The following is a 21,539-nucleotide window of genomic DNA, read 5'->3' on the forward strand; positions in this document are numbered from 1 at the left end:
TAGGGAGAGGCAGTCTATAGGAAATGTAGATGCCAAGCGAGTGCATCTATAGCTTGTGAGCATGAAAGACCTTACAGATGCACCTACATTTTCCAATTATTTGTGTGGATAGGTGTTTTCCAGTTTTTATTTTCCCCACCCACATATCTCAGCTGATTGAAATATCATTTTAGCCATAGTAATAGTTGGGAGCAAATTGTTGCTACAGCTAAAGATGTAGATATATTTCCGACCAACATGCTGCTAATTTTTTTTTTTAAGATTTTATTTATTTATTTTATTTCCCCCCAAAGCCCCAGTAGATAGTTGTATGTCACTGCTGCATATCCTTCTAGTTGCTGTATGTGGGATGCGGCCTCAGCACGGCCGGAGAAGCAGTGCGTCGGTGCGCGCCCGGGTTCCAAACCCAGGCCGCCAGCAGCGGAGCACGCGCACCTAACTGCTAAGCCGCGGGGCCGGCCCCATGCTGCTAATTAAATTGCTTACCTGTCTAAACTTGGGCCTCTGCTGCTCATATCTGATGTCCCTAGTAATCTTCCTTGAGTTCCCTTGTATTCCATGACCTTGTTTTTTTGTTCATTGCAGTGTGAGTGACTGCCCCATGTTGTGTTGATGCCAGTCTGCCATGCTAGCCTGTCTACCAGGGCCAGGTGACCTGTCCTTTCAGCTTCTTTCTCACACGCAGATGAACACTGGACTTCAGAAATGTAAGTAATCTGGATCCCAGGGGAGGATGTGATCCTTTATTTTGTCCCTACATTTGGGCTGTCTCAGAAGCACATCTGGGGTACATTGACTGTGAACGTTGGTACTTCCGAAATATTCTTCAGCACAGACAGCAAGAAAGCAGTTGCAAAACTTGTCAGCAATGTGAGACACTTCACTGATCAGAGAGATCCTCTTAAAAACTAGAATTCCCCAGTGTATATCATCTTAATTTTAATTGTTGATAGCTATCTGTTGAACAACAAACCTATAAGGATAAGGAGTTTTACAAGATGCATATATCAGCCTTCAAAAAAGTGTTTCAGTTTGAACCCCCATGAGGAATTGAATGAAAACTCACAGTCCAGCTTACTTACTGTATCTCTGAAACAAACTATTTACACTATTCTCTTGTTTTGAACTCTCTGAGCACTCTGCCATGGAAACAGACAGTTCCCTTTGGCTTTGCTGTCTGCCTTCTGAGCCAGTCACCTCAGTTCATAGCAGGTAAAGAAGCTTTTGCCTCCAGAAGGGATAGGGAGCTAGCTTTCTCAGTCCCTCTGGGTGTATTCCTGTTAATCTACTTCCCACAAGATTGAGCTTTTGAGAACTGTGTTACATTCCTGTCTTAAACTGGCTGGAATTAGGGCTTTATACTTCATATTTTCCCAGATTCCTACCTCCTATCCTTGTACTACATGATGTGCAAGGAAAAGATTCTATTCCTGGCTCATTACCATGTACGTTATCTTTAAGTGTAAAAATGGCCCTAAATTTGGAATAGACTTTCCTTTCCGAATAAAAAGGGGAAATCAGTGAGGCATCTAGGCTTTAATAGAAAAAGTGCTTCAGCACCTTACCTGAATCCTTTATGACAGGGGTTGGCAAACTTTCTGTAAAGGGCCATATAGCAAATATTTTAGGCTTTGTGGGCTATGTGGTCTCTTGTTTCATCTACTCAACTCTACTGTTGTAGGGCAAAGGCAGCACTAGACAACATGTAAACATATGAGTGTGGATGTGTTCCAATAAGACTTTTTTTTTTTTTTGCTGAGGAAGATTCGCCCTGAGCTAACATCTATGCCGGTCTCCCTCTATTTTTTTTTTTTTTTAATTTTATTTATTTTTCCCCCAAAGCCCCAGTAGATAGTTGTATGTCATAGTTGCACATCCTTCCAGTTGCTGTATGTGGGACTCGGCCTCAGCATGGCCGGAAAAGCGGTGTGTCAGTGCGCGCCTGGGATCCAAACCCGGGCCGCCAGCAGCGGAGCGCACGCACTTAACCACTAAGCCATGGGCCCGGTCCTCCGTCTATTTTATATGTGGGTCACCACCACAGCATGGCCACTGATAGGTGGTGTAGGTCTGTGCCCGGGAACCAAACCGGGGCAGCCAAAGCAGAGTGTGCCGAACTTAACCACTAGGCTACGGGGCCGGCCCCCCAATAAGACTTATTACAGACACACAGCAGCTGGATTTTGGCCCACAGGCTGTAGTTTGCTGACCCTGCTCTATGAGGTCATTTTCAGAGGTTAAAAATGGTCTAGCCTCTTGACTTTGTTTCTTTGACGCAGAGTAAGACTCAGAGCCTGTCTGGTTTTGGAATTTGGCCAATGAATGTAAGTTGTGTAATGACAGAGCTGAAGGTGACAATCTTCCTTCTACAGCTGCCTGATGCAATAGGCAAACTCCGCTGTACCAGGTTTTTCCCGGCCTTTCTCTTACTAAATGATGATTGGGTGATGAAGTTGCATGTGCTCCCTGGCCACCCAAATCTGCATGCTAACTGCATTGTGACTGGTTCTGGGCTTCCAGGGACACAACTGGAGAGGGAGTGTCCTTGGAAGTACACAATAAAATAACAAAGAGCAGCTCACTGTCTTTCGTATAGGTTCTTGAACACACTCTCACAGTTTCATCCAGAGATGTGATACCAAGGGATGAGCCATTTGGGAGGAAAGGCAAACTGGCAGCTTTCTCTTGGGTGCTGATTTTGGATCTCCACCCCCTTTTCCCCAAAGCAGCCCCCAAGTAGCCTCTGCCAACCACTGTCCCCAAATCCATTTGCAAGAATTGAGGTATCCTTTTCCCCTGGTTTCAGTGTCACTTGTCATTTGGGGAACAGTGTATTTGAATCCCTTTGACTCTCTTGTTGCTATCCTTAACCACACCCAAACCTTTGCAGAGGAGAAAACCCAGTCGTATTTTTTTTTTAATTTATTTATTTTTTCCCCCCAAAGCCCCAGTAGCTAGTTGTATGTCATAGTTGCACATCCTTCTAGTTGCTGTATGTGGGACGCGGCCTCAGCATGGCCCAAGAAGCGGTGCATCGGTGCGCGCCCGGGATCCAAACCCAGGCCGCCAGTAGCAGAGCGCGCGCACTTAGCCGCTAAGCCACGGGGCCGGCCCCCCCAGTGGTATTTTTAAGCTTGCTTGCTTGCTTCTCTCCCAAAATCCTGTCATGTGACTTATAGCTGTTAGCATTAAACATTTACTGTTAAGGTGAGATGGAGTATAAGATGTCTCTTTTGGGAACCAGAAACCAAGGAGCTGCTCAGAGCCCAGGCCTATCAGCTATAGAGTTTTGTGACTCTGCTATTCAGCCTTTCTCTGCCCCCCATCCTCAAGAGGGGATTATAAGTTGCTAGAAACACAGCTTGGTATCTGGTGGGGTGGGGATGGGGTGCAGACGTTTATAGCTTAATGTGCTTTATATTGTAAGAGTCAGCTTCAGGCAGAAGAGATGGATCAGGGGTCAGGAGATGGGCTTTTTGGCCCAGCAATGTAAGTCACCTGTCTAATCACTTTTCCCCAGGCTTGAGCCGCCATATATATAGAGTCACAGGATTGATCCATTCTAACCCCAACGTTTTCTCTTCTCTCATTCCTCTTCTATGTGTGTAGAAGGATATAATGCATTTCCCATCCTCGATGTGTAGTTTGCCATAGGGCAGGCTGGACTAAAGAACATCTTGGCTTTGGGTGTGTCCTGTACTTGGTAGAGGACCACAGTTGGGGTTAGGTAGATGTTCTCCAAGAGCTGTTCTAGATTGTATATTCCACGATGTCACTGGCTTTGAGAGTCCTCAGCCATTTTGGAGCTCTGTACTTGCAAAATTTGTTGTCCTCTGACCCATCTCTTAACTCCCCCGAAAATGTTTTTTTGAATGTTTTTTAATCATTAACCCCAAGCCTCTGCTCGTGCTTCTCCAGCTCATAGTCAGGTGTATATAGTAGTGGCTCAATAAATATTTCTGGGTGAACGACTGAAGTGACCAAAGGTCCTTGGTCCTCAAATCATCTTTAAGGCAACAACTGTGACCTCCTTGATTGTAGAGTCTTGGGGCTGGGACAAATGTCAAAATTATCTTTTACTGTTGCTTTGAATGCCTATATGCCCCCTGGTGGAAGGGCCTGGAAATGACTGGATAAACTCAGAAATATTGCTAACATTTCTGATGCCAGGCACTATCTTGAGTATTTTTATATATGTTCTCATTCATTCCTCAGTAATTCCATCTAGGAGACTCTCTTCCCTTTTAAGATTGAGGCACAGAGTGTTTGTCACTTGCCAACATCACATTGTTCAATGACTGGGCTAGAACTTGGGTCAGACTCCAAAGCCTGTATTTTAAACACACTGCCTGTGCCTCTTCACCGATAGAGTCCTGATGCATATGCCGCCTGTGTCTTCTGACCTTCAAAATAGAAGGATAAACAGGGAGATCCCTGTGGAAAAGCCCGGATTCAGGGAGATTTTTCCCCCCAGTTCCTGGAATAAACAACAGTGCCTTCTGTTACATTTAACTCTCAGACCAACTCCAGGGGATCCTGCAGTTGGGGCTTCCTTGGTCAGGTTACTTTGTCCAGTCTGTGGACAAACTCAGCCAAACCTGCTGTCCTTGAATGATAACTGTCGACAGTCATGGTTCCTGTTCACAGAGTGTTTTCCTGTTCGTTGAATCTCTTGATCTTAGTAATTCTGAGGTAGGACAGTAGGTACCATCCCTGTTTATAAATGAAGAATGGCTGAGACTCTGAGAAGTCAGATCATAAAGCCAGTGCTTGAATCCAGATCTTTCTACCTTTTTTCTAACCACAGATTCCGTATTCTCTACACGGCCTTATGCCTCGATTAATGACACCATGTACCAGGTAAATTAAATAAGTTGCTTACAAAGCTGTGGTATCTATGTTAGCTGTGCACTTAGAGGGAGATGTTAAGAAAGAAAGTCTGCAGGGTGCCTGTGTGAAAGTATTGAGAAAAGTATTGAGAAAAACTTGGCTTTTTTAAGAATTGGGCTTAAGGCTGGTATGTGAGGCAGGTGGTGCTGGATTCCCAGAATGTGGCCTCTTTCTTGTCCAGTATAGTCAGTCTCATCCTTGAGATTCTTCCTTAACAAAGATACTGTAGCCTGTGTCCACATTCTCTGCCCTTACTTTCTTTTAAAGATTTTATTTTATTTTATTTTTTTTCCCCCCAAAGCCCCAGTGGATAGTTGTATGTCGTAGCTGCACATCCTTCTAGTTGCTGTATGCGGGACTCGGCCTCAGGATGAACGGAGAAGTGGTGCCTCGATGCGCACCCGGGATCCGAACCCGGGCCACCAGCATCGCAGCGCGCGCACTTAACCGCCAAGCCACAGGGCCGGCCCTGCCCTTACTTTCTTTTGATTCTAATTCCTTTATTTGATTCCTCATCACTGCTGTCAACATCAGTGGAGGCAGGACAAAGAAAACGAATCAGTGTAAGTGTCCCATTCCCTACTCCTAAATGAGGCCAAGCTAGCCTCTGCCTCTGCTAGAAAAAAACCAACCTGAGAGTTGGTACTGACTTGGAACAAAGGAACTCTATTACAATCATGCGCCATGTAACGATGTTTCAGTCAACGACGGACTGCATATATGACAGTGGTCCGATAAGATTAGTACCATATAGTGTGTAGTAGGCTATATCATCTAGGTTTGTGTAAGTACATTTTGTGATGTTTGCACAACAACAAAATCGCCTAGTGATGCATTTCTCAGAATGTATTCCTGTCGTTAAGTGATGCATGACTCTATTTAGCAAGCCACTGTACCCACTCTTAATTGGCCTTCATGGAGAGAAGCCCACCAACATGGAGGAAAGCCCGGAGGCAGACCTTCATTTCCTGTCTGAACTAAAACCCAGAAGCTTCAGACTCCCATTACTCAGTCAGGCAGTACCTATACTGATGGCACTTACTGGGTATTTACTACGTGTCTGCTCTGGGTAAGGCACTGGGCTAGGAGTGGCACATGATTTTGACCAGTCAGACACCTAAGTACAGTGGCTAACCAGGGCAGTTTCTAGTGAAATTCTGCTGCCTTTAGTTTAGGGACTCTCTCTCAGTGATCCCAGACTTTTTTTGTATCTTCTTGTCCAGAATGTAAGAAGGGTCAGAAAATGGCCTCACTTTATGAAGACTGAAGCCCATTATGGGTGAGTGCCTTGCTTATAAGAAGCAGCAGAACTCAGGCTCTGCTCTCAGGGCTTTGACCCTCCTCACTAGCTGGTGCTGCCTGGGGGATGGGGGAAGATTTCTGGGCCTCTCTGCCTCCCTCTCCTTCCTGCCCTCAATTGTCACCGTCACATTCATCCTTTTTAAGACCTTCTCCAAATCCATCATCTTACAAACATTTCATTTATGGATGGAGCATCTATTCTGTGTTCAGTAAATAACGCAGACCCTTAAATATGTTGAAGTGCCTACTAAGTTCAAGGCATTGTACTGGTATTTGAAAGCACAAACCTTTTCCTTTCTGTACCCTTTTTGCTAAGTTCTACCTTGTTGAACATGGGCCTGAATCTCGCTGCCCCTCCTGGCCTTGAGCTTTCTCTTCTTGCTTCCAAGAGCAGTGGTTTCTAAGCAGTTTCTGCCAGCTAACCACCAAATGAGGGCAGCTGTGCCCTTTTCCTTCTAGCACACTCACTAGCTACTTCTATTCCAGTTGATGCTCAGTGACGTGACTTTGAATGGAGTCTCCTTTGGGCCAAGCCAGCTGAGGCCACAAGCCAGGCATTCAGTCAGCTTAGTCCTTGGTCTGGCCTGGCTGCCTCCTGCAAGGGGAGGAAGTAGGGAGGGAGTCGGCTGGCTGAGTCTAGGCTCTCAGCCAAGCCCCTTTCCTTCTGCTTTGGGCAGAGTGTGTACTTACTCACTCAGCAAGCTTTTATTAAGCACCTTCTGTGTATGCTCAGGGGAGACCTTCCCTCAGAGAGAGGGAGAACAGAGCAGAGACCCCTTGGAGGAGCCTGGCATCCTTAAAGAGCTCCTGTTCTCAGAACCTTTTCCTTTCTGACTGGCAGCGCGACATCCGCTAGAGCCCCCTGATGGGAGGCAACTGGAGATGGGAACAAAGAGACTGTTAACATTAATGAGGCGCCTTGAGTGGGTATTTCCGCAGTCTCCAAAGGAAGGCAGGTTTTTTCCTCTTTCATTTTGAAAGTCACAGCTGACAAGGGCCGAATACAGACTATTTTTGGCTCTCAGGATTTAAAGATTCTCTGAATCCTTTCTTCTCAATTCCCTCCCTGCTGCCCTGTCATTATTGTCACCCCCCACAAGGAAATAAATAAAGCCTTTTGATCGTCACCGAGTCAGGCAGAGAGCAAGCTATAAACAAAAGTGAACTTGTGACATGGAGATGGGGGAGGGATATTGGCAGCTTATTCCTCTGCTCCTGAAAAAAAAAGCATCCTGTCTACTGTGCCAGGATGCCCACCCAGTGGGCATGGCGCCCCAGCTGCCAAGCAGAAGAGGAAGGTGATGCCTCATTGGCCACTGCAGGCTGAAGTGTAGTCACTTTGGGTGCCCTCTTTACCAGGGTGTCATGGGAAAGGGAGTGAGTGGCCACAGAGGGCCCTGACAAGCAGCTTTGCTTAGAACCTTCAGTCCCCAGGCGAGCATGGGCTGGTAGGAACCTGGAGAGAGTTCCATGTAGCGGAAGAAGAATTCTTGGTTACTTCTGTGAGAATTGGCCAAGTTCTGGCTCTCCAAGATAGGAGACTTTTGAAAGTTGCTCTGCTATTCCAGTCTTGAGTGACCTCATTTGTAAAATGAGAATCATGAGAGTGCCTGCCTCCTAAAGCAGTAGCAAGGATTCATTGAGATAGCCTGTCGCTTAGCACAAGGCCTGGCCCATTACAGTCACGCACCCCATAATGAAGTTTCGGTCAACGACGGGCCCTGCATATACGACGGTGGTCCCATAAGATTAGTATATACAACGTAGGTGTGTAGTAGGCTAGACTATCTAGGTTTGTGTAAGTACATGCAAGCATCATAGACGGTGAGGTTGCCTCTCAACACATTTCTCAGTATCCCCGTCGTTAAGTGATGCATGACTGTATGAGTACTGACTAAATGTTAGCAGTGCTTGTTGTTGTGGGGGCTGAGCCTGGATCTGAAATGAAGACTAGGGATGACAATTTAGTTAGCCCCCCACCCCCTCCACCCTAGGCCCTCAAAAGGGGGATCTAGAAGGGCTGGTTGGCTTGGCACTGATGAGCTCCCTCTCCTTCTTTGCTCTCCTTCCCCTTCCCCTTCTTTCTCTCTAGGGGACACTACACAGAAAATGAGAACTGCTCACTATCCTACCCCAGCCGAATTGGACGCGTATGCTAAGAAGGTCGCAAACAACCCACTGACTATAAAAATCTTCCCCAACAGTGTGAAGGTTCCCCAGCGGAAACACGTTCGTCGTACTGTGAACGGCCTCGACACATCAGCCCAGCGCTACAGCCCCTACCCGACTCAGGCTGCCACCAAGGCAGGCCTGCTTGCCATTGTCAAAGTGCCAGCCAAAAGCATACTCAAGGACTTTGACGGCACCCGAGCCCGGTTGCTCCCTGAGGCCATCATGAATCCCCCAGTGGCGCCCTATGCTACTGTGGCACCCAGCACTTTAGCCCACCCCCAGGCCCAGGCTCTGGCCCGCCAGCAGGCCCTGCAGCATGCACAGACCCTGGCCCATGCCCCTCCCCAGACGCTGCAGCACCCTCAGGGTATCCCACCACCCCAGGCACTGTCCCACCCTCAGAGCCTCCAGCAGCCTCAGGGCCTGGGCCACCCTCAGCCCATGGCCCAAACCCAGGGCTTGGTCCACCCTCAGGCCCTGTCTCACCAGGGTCTCCAGCACCCCCCCAATCCCTTGCTGCATGGAGGCCGGAAGATGCCAGACTCAGATGCCCCCCCGAATGTGACCGTGTCTACCTCAACTATCCCCCTTTCAATGGCGGCCACCCTGCAGCACAGCCAGCCCCCGGACCTGAGCAGCATCGTGCACCAGATCAACCAGTTTTGCCAGACGAGGGCAGGCATCAGCACTACCTCAGTGTGTGAGGGCCAGATCGCCAACCCCAGCCCCATTAGTCGCAGTCTGCTCATCAATGCAAGCACCCGGGTGTCGACCCACAGCGTCCCCACACCAATGCCTTCATGTGTGGTCAACCCCATGGAGCACACCCATGCGGCCACAGCCGCACTGCCTGCCGCAGGCCCTGTCAACCTGCCCACGGGCATCTCTCGAGCCCCCACTGGCTACCCTAGCGACCTCAAGCCAGTCGCCTGGAACCAGCACCAGCTGGCCCACCTGCAGCAGATGTGCAGTGAGGCTGGTGGGACGCCAGCCCCTGGTCTGACAGGCAAGCATGGGGCAGGACGCGAGTTGGCAGGGCCTGGCTTTGTGGGCAAGGCCCCTGCCTACCCGCAGGAACTCTGCCTGGCACAGTCCTTCCATCTGAAGCCACCCCTGGAGAAGCCAACCCCATCCCCACCAGTCAACGGCCTGGCAGCCCCATTGGCCTATCCCAATGGTCACTACTTCCAGCCCCTGTGGAACAACATTCTGCCCACTCCCAATAGCGACAGCTCGGGGTCTCAGGACCTCGCCATGCCGTTCCATGGTGGGCAGCCCACAGGTGCACCCCTCGACTGTGCAGCGGCTGCTGGGGCCCACTACCGAGCAGGGACCGGGGGCGGTCCAGTGGCCAGCCAGAACAGCTTGATGCAAACAGTGGATTACCTAAGTGGGGATTTCCAGCAGGCCTGCTTCCGAGAACAGAGCCTAGCCATGCTGAGCAAGGCCCACCGAGCCCCTGGCAACCGAGCCCCTGATCCCACAGATAGTCGAAGTCTTCATATTCAGCACCCTGGGTATAGATAGGTGGCCCCGGTGCCCTCCACAAAGCTCCACATCGTACATCACCCACCTAGTTTAGTCTTACTTTTGAGTAATTGGATAGTTTCAAAGTTTCACTGCTCCAATGTGATCATTCTTAGGTGTCTAAGAAAGGGAATTTGGTGGGATCTAATTGAGGACCGAGGGTCCTCTGTGCCCTTATCCTCCCCTCCACGAACTCCAGCAACTTTTGGGTTTATGTTAGGACCTAATCCCAACCCTAGGCTTTTCTCTTCGCTGTCTGTCTCTCCCTGACCCCTCTTTGGGCCATTTCCCACCACCCGCCTCCTGTCTTTTTCTGCTTCTCTGCCTCTTTCCCTTAGGACTGAGATGTGGGCCAAGGGAAGGGCCCTAGGTGCGGTAGCTGTAGGTGCCCAGCCCCCTTAGCTAGGCCTCTGTCTGTCTGTCTGTCTGTCTCTCTTTGGGACTAAGAAGCCAGACCTCCCAAGTCTTCTCTAAGAGCTAATTCCTTATTCACCCAAAGACCTCAAATCAAAGCTGACCCAGTCTTCATCGCCTCCCAGCCCCTCTCCATTCCTCAAGGCTTTGTTTTACATCACAGTGACCCCAGCGCCACTGCACTTGTCCTTGCCGCACTCCTCCAGGGCATCCTGCAGGCACTTGGTCATAGCCTTGAGACGTGGGGGCAAAGTCTGTCTTCGCATTGATATCTTGGTTCCTGACTTGCCTTTCTAGCCTTAGAGAAATGCAGTGAGCATCCAGCATACCCAAGATCCCTTTCTCACAAGCCTCTCTCCTGACTCACCTGCTGCTCTCATCCCCCAACCCCCTCAAAAAACACAAGCAAAACAAACAAAAAAACCGATCTTACTTGAGGAATTAGGTAAGGGATGATCACATTGGAGTTTGGAATTAAAAACACCAAAAAAAAAAAATAGTTAAAATGCATTTGGTTCTCTACACTGGCTAAGAATATCGCTCTACACTGTAAGTTTTAAATGTCATGTTTCTGTATGACTGTAGTGTGGGTTTGAGTAGCATTGTGTGTGAGTGGCCCCACAGGTACATTCACCCTCTAGTCACCTCCTTTCAAAGCCCCTCAGTTTAATGAAGAAAGAAAGAAAAAAACACAAAGCCTTAAGCTCTTTGAATTCTTCCTTTACCAAATGAGCATGGTTCTAACAGCTGGAGATGGGCCTACACTGGAAACAGCCCCTCCTGCCCCTCGCCCATTCTTGGCGCATACCCCCATCCACTCCATGCTCAACGTGTCTCATTCCCAAGTGATCATTAGCTGGCTAGAATTTTAAAACTTTTCTGTAACTTTAAACTTAGATTGTTTCGTTGTAATTTTTTGCACCCTTCTGTTAAAGATGCATAGTTGGGCTCTGACTTTTTTTTAAAAAAAACCAAATAAGCCCTTACCTTTCCTCTTGTCTCCGGGGAATGTGAGCTGATGTTCTTATTTAAGATTTTGGGTTTTGTTTACTATCCACTGTTCTTTAGCCAGAAATTCTCTAGTGATCTGAAACAATGTGACTGAAGACCAGTTTTTAAATTATGTGTTGGCAAGTTGCCTTATATTTAAACAGAGAAAAAAAAGAAAAAATTGCCTGATTGTGTTATGCCAAATGATAGCAACATGAAGTCCTAATTTATTGTTCCGGATTGTTTTCCTGCCGTCTGTGAACACTGGTACCTCCCTGTCCCTGAGCCTTCAGGAGCACCTGCAGCTTCTGGTGCAATGCCTCCTCCCAAGGCGTTGGCCACCCTCTCACCCAGGGCCCCTTCCAGGTCTCACTTCTCTGAGTTAAATTGAAAGAGCACCACTGTCTCCCCTTATCCCATGCCCCATCTCCAAACCAGATATTTTTGGTGTAATTTTTTCCAATGCCTCTCCCCGAAAGGTGAGCTTCTGTTTTAGGAAATTGGACCAGACACCAACTTAGGGGCTTTAAATCAAACCTCAAACCCATCTCTTCCTGTGTCGGGGTGCAAGTCTCTGAAGCTCTCACTCCCACTCCTAGTCTGCATGGAAAATGTACTGTGACCCACCCTCCCTGCCCCCAACTGCCCTCGCCTTTGGTGTGAGATGTTTCCTAGTTCACCCTGAGCCCTTTTCCCCTTCTGCCAGCCAATCCCCAACCAGCAATAAGGGTCCAAGCCAGGGCCTCCTATCTGCAGTCCCTGCCTCCATCCTACACTGCCCCTAGGGAATACCTGGATTCCTGCACTGTCCACATACTGTAGCATTCATTTTCCATCTCCCTCATCTTCTCACCTGTGGTGGTTTATGGGTGTGATGGGGTTTTTAAAATTATTATAAACCAGTAAAAAGAAAAAAACTCACCTTTTGATCTTGTCATATTCGTTTAATGCTGTCAGTGTGTGAGGCGATTTTTCTTATAACTGTTTCTAACATGTCTCCTTTACTAGAAGGGAAGTAATTCCTCATTTTTAAGAGAGATCCCTATAGTATTTGTCCCACTTGGAAGCCCTCCCAGTCCATTATCCCAGACCAGGTGATGTGGCGATTGTAAGGCATGGAAGTAGATAGTTCAGCCAGCCTGTGGGAGGTACCCAGCCAGCTGGCCCCCTCCCTAGACAGGACTGCTAGGGGCTTGATGGGATTTTTTTTTTTTTTTTTTGTGGAGGAAGACTGGCTCTAAGCTAACATCTATTGCCAGTCCTCCTTTTTTTCCCTTTTTCTCCCCAAAGCCCCAGCAGATAGTTATAGCATAGTTGCACATCCCTCTAGTTGCTGTATGTGGGACGCTGCCTCAGCATGGCTGGGCAGTGCGTCGGTGTGCGCCTGGGATCCAAACCCGAGCCGCCAGTAGCGGAGCGCACGCACTTAACCGCTAAGCCACAGGGCCAGCCCCAAGGGGCTTGATGGGTAAGTATGGTTTGTTGCCCTTCACTAGAGGCCTAAAGTGTACTACCACTTGTACTCTAAGGACCATCAGTCATTGAAAAATGGGAATCTGGTTTGTTAAGCCAATTGAAGAGTAAATGTCTGTCCCTCCCTCTCTTCCCACCTCCAACACTTTGGAGTTACTGAGGGCCTCTGACAGAGGTAGAGGTAGTAGGTGCTACAATCTGTAACATGGGCAGTGGCCTTCTGGGTGATTTGAATCTTTGGAGAAGTTTCTTTTTTGTCTGTAGGAAAAACAATCCAAAAGAGCTATTTAGATTCCCCTTCTCCCCTTTCTGCTGAGTTTGGATTAAGATGTTATGGAGGGAAAGATTCCACAGGATGTGGGATTCAGTGAGGGTAGAATCAGAACTTTAGTAGCAAGAGTCAGCAAGTGGGTCTCAGAAGAGTTGAAAGCACCCTCCCCCTCCTGAGTATGCCCTTTTGTGAAGGCACTTTGCCTCCTTTACTACTCATGCCATTCCTGTGAAAGAAGGCCCTCTGCTGCCTGTGTCAGATGAAACCTGCAGTCAGCCTAAGGTCACAGAGCTAGACAGAGTAGATGGTGAGGGTGAGCCCAGCTCTGCCTCCAGTGAACAATTCCTGGGGTAGGCGCTTGGGGAGTCCAGCTCACACTCTGATGCAGAATCAGGCCTGAGTTCCACAGAGCAATTATAGCTGCCTGCAACAGCACTGGAATGAGGGCCAGGCCTGGTTATGGGGTTGACTGCAAGATCCCATTGTTGCACACAACTCTAGAAGGCACTGTTCAATCAATCCTCTATGTGAATGGGCCCCTGGGATGGTGCTGTGGCAGGATGGTCCTGCCAGCAGAGGGAGCCCAAGCTTGATCTGGGGTGTCTGGTTTCTTTTGGAAGACATGCAGGGTGATTCCACCTGTTGCTGAAGCAAGCGCCAGCCCATGGTTCTCCCTATCAGCTTCCAGGCCTCACTGTACCAAGATGGTTTATCTGGTGAAGGGGCCGTCTTTACCTTCTTGGCAAGGCCACCAGCGTCCCATCTCCCCCTAGATCAGTGAATTTGACCTTTTGAAGGCTAAGCTGACGGTTAGTTCCCCAGGCTGGCTGTCTTGGGTTCAGACCTCTCCTTTCACCTTCTGATAAGGGCTCTTTTCACCTGAGCCTCTGTCTGGGAGGGTGAAGGCGAGAACTATAGCCCTTGACCCTTCCCCTACTAGGGAACAGTTCCTGTACATTGTGCCTCTTCTCAGGGCCAGATGAGAAGAGTAAAATATTTTATGCTGATTAATCTTTACAACAAATCTAGGAGCTAAGCAGGATTACTCTCATTTTACTATGAGAGAGGATGCCCCATATAGCTAGGTAGCTTGCCAAAAAGCAAGCACAGCAGGGATCCAACCCAAATTAACTCTTGCCAAAATTAAAGGCAGCTGTGCTTCTAGGGATTGCTGGAGCTTAAAACAGGATCCAGGCCCTGGCCCAAACCAGCTGAAAGATCACTGTGAAATCAATTCACTCCTCTGCTACAATCTCATCAGTCAAATGTGGATATTCACAGGCATCCACTGAGGGAGGCCTGTGTGAAAAGCAAATGCGTATGGATGAGATTGAAGTGCCTGGTACCCCTCAAAGGCCCCTTTGCTCCGCTTAGTCCCTGGGTGTGGGCTGGACTTTGCATTCATCAAGCACTTATTTTATGCTGGGAACATGCATTGTCTCATTAAATCTTCACTACAGCCCACTAAGGTAGGTCCTTTTATTACGGTGATAAAAGCTGTTTCACTTGACTGTTGTCTTAAATGAAATAATGCATGTAAAGTGCTCAGCAGTGTCTGCCATGTGAAAGTACTCAATAAATGGTAGCTATTGTCATTAGACCAAGAAAGACCTGCCTAGGGCAAAGGCACTAGTCTTTGGTGGGGCCCGGATCAGGGACTCCAGCCTTATAAAAAATGTCCAGATCCTAGAGCTTCTAAAAGGAACGAATCCTGCCCATACCTCAATTTTGGACTTCTAGCCTTCAGAACTGTGAGAGAATAAATTTCTGTTGTTGGAAGCCAAAAAAAAAAAACAGGTCCAGAACCTGCACCTCTACCAACTAACCACCAGAGGGCAGGGCAGAAAAACCCATCTTCCACACAAAGCCTGATGCAGTTCTCCTTCGTCCACCAGAGGGCGACCTAGCAGAGCATCTGGATCCTGGGGCCAGAGCGTCAGCAGCCCGTCTCTGAATGGTCGTTTGCCTTCACAGTTGGGTCCAGCCTTCCAGGGCCTTGACCAACCCCGATGAGTCAGGCTGGAACCAAGCTAATAAATACAATTCAGGATTTATTAAAAATCAGGGCTCCCCTGCTGTGCCCTCCTGGCACTAAGTAAATAAATAACCAGAGGGGGCACAGCTGGGAAAAGGGGAAGAGAAATCAGATCTCAAAACATCTTCTTGACCCCCTCACTTTCCCAACTCCTCCTCCCCACTATGGCTCTTGGGACACATAGCACCAGCAGGCACCTCAGTCCCTTGGTGCCGCAGGCACCAAGGCATGTCTGCCCTGCCCAGGAGAGGAGACAGGCCCTGGGATCACTTGTTTCCAAGCCCTTGATGACCCCAAGACCTCCTCCCCACAGGGGCCAGGGCTGAAGCACCAATAGGAGGCACCTGAGGGTGGTAAGGAAGGGGGGGCAGGGGAACGGGGTAACAGAACCTAGGCAGCAGAAGCAGCTGAAAGGGGGTCCAGCCCCCTCTCCAGGGTCAGCCAGTGCCTGACAGAGGTCATGTCCCATCCCCGTTTCTCCTGGAGCCCCATCTGCATTCAGCTGAGGATCTTTCGGGGCAATTCAACAGAGGCACGGATGAAGACTGCATCATCACGCACATAGTTTCGCTTGCGGATATCCTGGTGGGAGATGAACTTGGGGTAACCGAAGCCCAGAGAACTCTCATCCAGGGAGCCCCGCCAAGTGCCCGGTTTTTGGAAATTCTTCCAGTTTGGGTCGGGGTGAAAGGTCTCAGTGACATGCTGTGGCTTAGCCAGCCCAGGGTCACTCTGATCCAGCAGGGAGAAGGTGACGCGGCGGGCAAAGGGCCACTCAAGGAGATTGTCAAAGGCACCCGGCAGCACACGAATGTAGAGTGAGAGGTGTGTGCCCTCACCACTGCCGTTGCCATTGAGGAATGCAGACACCTGCAGCTTGTAGCCGTACTTATGCGTGTAGAAGGCTGGGCTGAAGCACTCAAGGTTGGGCTTGGCTTTGGCCTCCTGTAGCCGTCGCCCATAGCTGCCAATCTTCCAGATGAGCACGCCATCACTGCCCACTGATAGCTCCTCCAGCTCTCGCCGCAGCTCCTGCAGCTCCTGCCGCTGCCGGCTCACCAGGGCACACATCATGGCCAAGTGTGGCTTCACGCTCTCCTCCACATGCCGTGCCATTGCCAGCTTAGGGCACTGTTGGCAAAGCCCCAGACCATGGGGGAAGGGAGGAGAGTTATCAGTGGGGGCAGGCGAAGAGAAGGGAAGAATGGGTACAGGGTGGCAGGCACCCAGCTCTGAATGAGGAAAATAGAGGGCACTAGGAGGAGGATGGAGCTGGCCACCAGGGGGAAGGACCGAAGGCTTCAGAGCAGCATAGCAGGGACCACCAAGGGCCTAGGCTATGTCTGAGGCTTCAAGGACCAAGAAGGGGGCTGACAGGAAAGAGGAGGGGCATCTCACCCTGTGCTTGCAGCCAGAGTCTTTGAACGGACACAGCACCAGGGCAGTGCTACAGCTGTCCTTCAGATGGCCCGGCAGGTCCTCCCGAGCCACGGTGCCCACACCGCACTGGTTGGGGCAGGGCACAGGCAGCCTCGGGCACTGGTACTGGTGGCTCTAGGGCCGCAGAGGCAAAGAGACAGCAGTCAGTAGTCTGACTCCCTGCTACCTGCCCCAGAGCCCACAGCTCAGGAAGGGCCTCACCTGGATGGTGTCAAAGACGAACTCCTTGGTGCAGTAGGTGCAAGGCTGGGTGCGCTTGGGGCACTCAGAGGTGGCATGCTGGGCCAGCAGCCGCCGCATCATGCGGGCACCACACTTGTTCTCACAGTACACACTCTCTTGGGGGCACATGCCTTCGTGGCTCTGTGGAAATGCCAGAGGGGCTGAGTTAAGGGCTCCCTAGGCTACCAGGTGCCCCACTCTCCCTCTACCCTCAGCCAAGCCCACCTCAAAGGCCTCCCCACTGAAGTCACAGCCACAAAACTCGCACTTGAGGCGCCGCTTGGGGCAGTCGTGCTGCAAGTGTGCAGGCAGATCCCGGCGGCTCAGCTTGGTGGGGCAGCGATTGGGGCAGGGGACTACATTGAAGCTGCAGGTATTCAGGTGGCCCTGGCGGGAAGGGTGCAGTTAGTGCCTGCCAAGGAAGAGGTAGTCCCCCCATCCTCATCAGAGCCTCACCTGTAGGTGACGAAGTGGCCCGCTCCAGCGGCAGCCCTCCTCACTGTGGATGCAGCGAATAGGCAGGCCCAGTACCTGTACCTCCAGCTCTGGGTCTGGGTAGATCTGGGGGCAGGGATGAGGGGAACTGGTCAGGGTAAGAGCCTGCTACAGTCCCCAATTCCTGCTCCCTCCACCCCCCAGATAGGCTAGCTCTACCTTAGAGCCAGTAACAGCCTCTCTTGGGCTATATTCCCCTCTGTGTCCAGGGATAAAGGGCACAGCAGGCAGTATCTGCTCCAATGCTGGATCCCAGTGTCCCCACCATGCCTGCACATGGCACTCCCTATGGAGTGGCAGCGAATCAGCCTGCTCAGTCCCAGGCAGCCCCCACACCCTCTGCTTCCTTCTCCCCAGTAGAGGGGTCCTGGCTCTCAGCCACAGGTCTGGCCTGCTACCCAAAGGGGAGGGGAGCACTTCTTGTGGGCACAGAGCAGCTCTGTGCACCCCCACAGGCTGGGCATTGTGCCTGCCCTCTAGGGTAAACACGGGCCTCATTTGCAAACTTGCCTGGTGGGAGGGAACAGGCCACCTTTGTGGGGGCGCATGATTCCACAGCACTGGGTTGACATTGGCCCTGAGCCCACAGGCTGCCAGCTCTAGCTTCCACCAAGGGCAACAGCCTGTACCCGGGCCTCTGCCTGGCACTGTGGACTCACCTTGGCATAGTCCAGAGGAAGTTGGTCCTCAGGGCATTTGAAGACTCCTTCACTGTGAAGGGGGAGGGGAGAGCATCAAGGCTCCACACTATGGGGAGAACCCCGGCCTCACCGCCTCAACCAGAGCAGCCTGCCTCCCTCCCACCAGACCGGCCTCACCTCCTCAACCAGAGCAGCCTGCCTCCCTCCCACCAGACCGGTTCCCAGCCAGCCCCACCTGAGAGGGCCGAGACAAGGCCTGAGGGTATGCACTTCCCCAGGACCCCAGAAGATCCTAGCTCTCGTCCTGAGGAGGGGGGTTCTGGGCCCAGTGGAGGCAGAGACAGCTGCCTCAGACAGCACTTGGCCAACAGGTGGCAGTTGGCACCCCTTCCCCCAGGATGGCAGCTGGACTGGGAAAGGAACAGGCTGCCCCAGCCACCCCCTCCCCCCAGGTTAGTTTTCATTGGCTAGGCTGAAAGCTGGTGGGGCGGTGGTGAACAGGGATGGGATGAGATTAAGTATCAAGGCTGCCCAGCCCCCATGAAGATACCCAGCCAAGAACCCAGGGCAAAGGTCAGTTTGGGGCCACTTTACCCCATCCCTTCCCTCCACCTATGAGGGTGTGTCTCCTAAAGCAAAGAGGAGGAAAGGCTGGCTCTAAGGCACTGGTTTACACTCTCATCCAGTCGTCACCACCTTCCTCTGAGAAGGGGCTGAATGTCCCCATTTTGCAGATGAAAGGACTGAGGATTACAGGTAAAGCAGCACCTGGGTATGTCTGTCTGATTCTACAGCTCAGACAGGTTGTACTACACTGTACAGCACACAGAAGAAAGGCTAGGGCAAGAAAAACTGTCCAGACAAGCACATCCAAGACTCTGATCACGGCAAGGCATGGATCTGAAGCCTGTTGACCCCGCCCGCTGTCCTCTCTCTTCCAGCAATCCCTACCAGGCTGTCAGCACCCAAGGAACAACCTGTTAGCATGCCTCCTTTTGCCAACATGGCCTTGCTGACCTGAGCCAGGACCAGTCACACACGCCTGGCATGGCCTAGGCAGGGCAAAGGCTCACCCAACAGGACTGAAGGCCCTCAGGCATGGCATTTCTGGCAGGTCTGAGTCAAATAGAGGGGGGAGGCAGGCAGGGATCAAGGCGGAAGCAGAGGTCACAGGGAAGCCCTGTCTGTGATGGCACTTTGCAGGACCCGGGCAGTCCATGCCCCAGGTGCCCAAAGGATTTATAGCACCCACTTCCTCCCCCTGACCCCACTACCACCACTGGCCATGGTGCCAATGCCAAGAATACGTGCCCAGGCACTGAGGAGGTGTGCCCGTGCCCACAGGGCAACCAGCCTTCCTGGACCAACCTGAGTAATAGCCTTGGCAGGAGTGGAGAAAGAGGGGTGGGCCATGGGGGAACGGGGTCTGCTTGGCTGCCTCAGGAATGTGCTGACTTAGTGGTTTTGGATACAGGGAGGGGACTGAGGCAAGTCCCCAGGCTTCAGGCAGATTAGCCTGGGCAGCTTGGGGCCCAACCAGGGCAAAGGTTCCTCCAGAGGTATGGACACCCTTGCTCTTAGGGTTGGGGGTGGTGGTGAGGGGCAGAGCCTGCCCCACCACCTCTATCCTGCGGGGAGCCTCAGCAGCACAGCTCAGGAGCTAAGCGAGGGGGGGAGGCAGGGGCAGAGACTGCTCCAGGCTGCGCGGTGGAGGCCCAGGGGAGAACACAGGATGGGGGGAGGGGGCTGTGGAAGAGGAAGAGGGGATTTCCGGGAGGGGGAGGGGCAAAAGCAGCAGAGAGGGGCAGAGGAGGAGGAGCAGAGAAAAAGGGCCGACAGCCCCCTCCCCCGCTCTTTCCCGGAGGCAGTCAGGGTGGGTCAGCTGAGGGTGGTGGGGCTCAGCTGGCCTCATCTGGAAACCAGAGGACCGGGGAAGGGCACGGGAGAAGACAATGGGACTGTGTGTCTGTAGGGGAGTGAGTCTGTGTGTACACTGAAGGGAAGGAGAGAGGAGGGTGAGGGAAAAGGAGGAGGGGGCAGCACAGCAGCTAGTGCAGGAGCATATGTGAGGGCAGGAGCCGGCCCAGGCTGCGCGGAACAGAAAACAAAGGGTCTGCTGAGATTTCCGCCAGGCTAGGGGCTGCGCAGGACGGAGGGAGGGAGTGAGCACTGAAGGCAGGAGCCCCAGGTGCTCCCGGCATGCGTCCCTCGATCCGCTCAGCAGACAGCCTCCTGACACACGGCAGTGGCTGACCCGGCCTGCCCCTGTGCTCTTGGGGCACAACCTCTCCCGGACCGGGAGCTCCCTCATCTTGCCTCCCAACACCGGGACCTGAGCAGCTACCAGTGCGGGCAGGAGACTCAAAACACCACAGGGTGCCCAGAAATCCACGGACGGCCAAGGACCACGGGGCGATCTGGGTCCTGAGGGCAGGGGGCGTTCAGTAACACCCAGGGTGCGACCCCTCCCTAAGGATTTATAGACCACCCGCGGCACTCGAGCCCCCCAGGGACGGGGAGCGACACCCACAGGGTTCCCGCTTCAGGGGAGATCCGGAGCGTCACAGTCCCCCTCTATTGTGTGACCACAAGCAGCCCGGGCTTAAATCCCAGCTAAGCCTTGAAGTAATTGTGTGACCATGGGCAAGTCACAGCCTTACTTTGAATCTCTTGTTTCATCATCTGTGAAATGGGAGAACAATAGCTGCCGTTCTTGGAATGTTCCAAGAACCAGAAGAGGTTAGACGGGTGAGAACTCCGGAGGTTTAAGGCGCTGCGTGGGACAGAGGATTTTGTCCTCCTCGTCCCAGAAGGGCTCAAAGTTCAAGGCTGAGGCCACGCTCGCGCTCAGGTGAGGAGGCAGGGCCGGCCCGGGGCAGGAAGGGCGGCTTTTCCACCGCCACCCGCGGGAAGACTCTGAATTCTTCCCACCGAGCGCGGGCGCCGCCGGTACCCCAAACTCTACGGATTAGTGCCGGCGTCCTCCCTCGGGCCCTGACGTCACCGCCGCCCCGTGACGTCACGGTGGGCGCCCCTGAGGTCACGGAGCCGCGGCGCAGACAAAGGCCCGGCGTGCCCCGGCCTCTCCCCAGGCGGCGAACCCCCCCTCCGGCCGCCCCCGGCGCCGCACCTGAGGAACTCCTGCAGGCAGGTGTCGCAGAAGCGGTGGCCGCAGGTAGAAACCTGCACGGGCTCGCGCATGGGTTTCCCGCACAGCGGGCACAGCAGCCGCCGCTTGGGCTTCTCCAGGAACTTGTAGTCGAAGCCGGGCATGGCGGGCGGGCGGGCACGGGCAAGCGGGGCCGGGCACGCGGCGGCCCCACAGCCCGCGCCTCGCTCCGGCCGCGCTCCCGGCTCCGGGCGGCGCCGACTGACGGCCGCGGCCTGCGCCCCGCCCGCGAGCCCGCCCGCCGGAAGAGGGGCGGAGCCCGCCCGCGCGGTCCTAGTGCCAGCCCCCGGCCCCGCCCACCTGGCGAGCTCGCCGCTTCGGGGTCCGCTGACGGCAGGGCTCGCCCCCCATACGAAGCAGGGGCTCCTCTTCCCCCTTGGGAAGAGAGATCGTGGCTCCGCTTCTCTCCAGAGCTCGGGGGCCTTGACCTTGGACGGGCCGGAGGGCCCCGGGGGACGGGCCGGGCCGGGCCGCGCCACAAAGGTTCGCTTCTGCGGA

The 21,539-nt window shown here is 52.5% G+C and overlaps 2 protein-coding genes across 5 annotated transcripts in view; one reads left to right on the forward strand and one right to left on the reverse strand.

Moving 5' to 3' along the window:
- Window positions 1-12,216, forward strand: part of FAM222B (family with sequence similarity 222 member B) — a 70,196-nt gene extending 57,980 nt beyond the window's left edge. For 2 of the 3 annotated variants that reach the window (XM_004433365.3, XM_004433367.3), the window contains exons 2-3: window positions 586-707; window positions 8,285-12,216. In XM_004433365.3, the coding sequence (XP_004433422.1) occupies window positions 626-707; window positions 8,285-9,891 (1,689 nt within the window). In that variant the 5' untranslated portion in view covers window positions 586-625 and the 3' untranslated portion in view covers window positions 9,892-12,216. Of the gene's footprint in view, window positions 1-585; window positions 708-8,284 lie in introns of those variants that run through there. The other variant, XM_014789762.2, reaches the window with a different exon arrangement.
- A 2,861-nt stretch (window positions 12,217-15,077) lies between these two features.
- TRAF4 (TNF receptor associated factor 4) lies at window positions 15,078-21,204 on the reverse strand. Of its 2 annotated transcripts, XM_004433368.3 has the most exons (7): window positions 21,003-21,203; window positions 17,891-17,942; window positions 17,193-17,297; window positions 16,962-17,123; window positions 16,716-16,877; window positions 16,473-16,628; window positions 15,078-16,205 (listed from the first exon to the last, which is right to left on the reverse strand). In XM_004433368.3, exons 1-7 carry the CDS (start codon window positions 21,143-21,145, stop codon window positions 15,573-15,575), a joined length of 1,413 nt encoding a protein of 470 aa, XP_004433425.1. In that variant the 5' UTR covers window positions 21,146-21,203; the 3' UTR covers window positions 15,078-15,572. The 2 variants fall into 2 exon arrangements, with proteins under 2 accessions (XP_004433425.1, XP_087296854.1); XM_087440728.1 differs by lacking the exon at window positions 16,962-17,123 and having other exon boundaries at window positions 21,003-21,204.
- Between the last annotated feature and the right edge of the window lie 335 nt (window positions 21,205-21,539).

Source organism: Ceratotherium simum, chromosome 16 (assembly GCF_057802395.1).
Source record: "Ceratotherium simum simum isolate JZ-2026a chromosome 16, ASM5780239v1, whole genome shotgun sequence".
In the NCBI taxonomy this organism is placed as follows: domain Eukaryota; kingdom Metazoa; phylum Chordata; class Mammalia; order Perissodactyla; family Rhinocerotidae; genus Ceratotherium; species Ceratotherium simum.

Bases quoted from the DNA above. Each gene is read 5' to 3' on its own strand.
- TRAF4 (XM_004433368.3), bottom strand. From the start codon at position 21,145: ATGCCCGGCTTCGACTACAAGTTCCTGGAGAAGCCCAAGCGGCGGCTG. The intron at 16,878-16,961 runs GTGGGCTTGGCT...GCATTTCCACAG, and splicing joins TCAGTGGGGAGGCCTTTGAG to AGCCACGAAGGCATGTGCCC. The intron at 16,629-16,715 runs GTGAGGCCCTTC...CTGCGGCCCTAG, and splicing joins TCGTCTTTGACACCATCCAG to AGCCACCAGTACCAGTGCCC.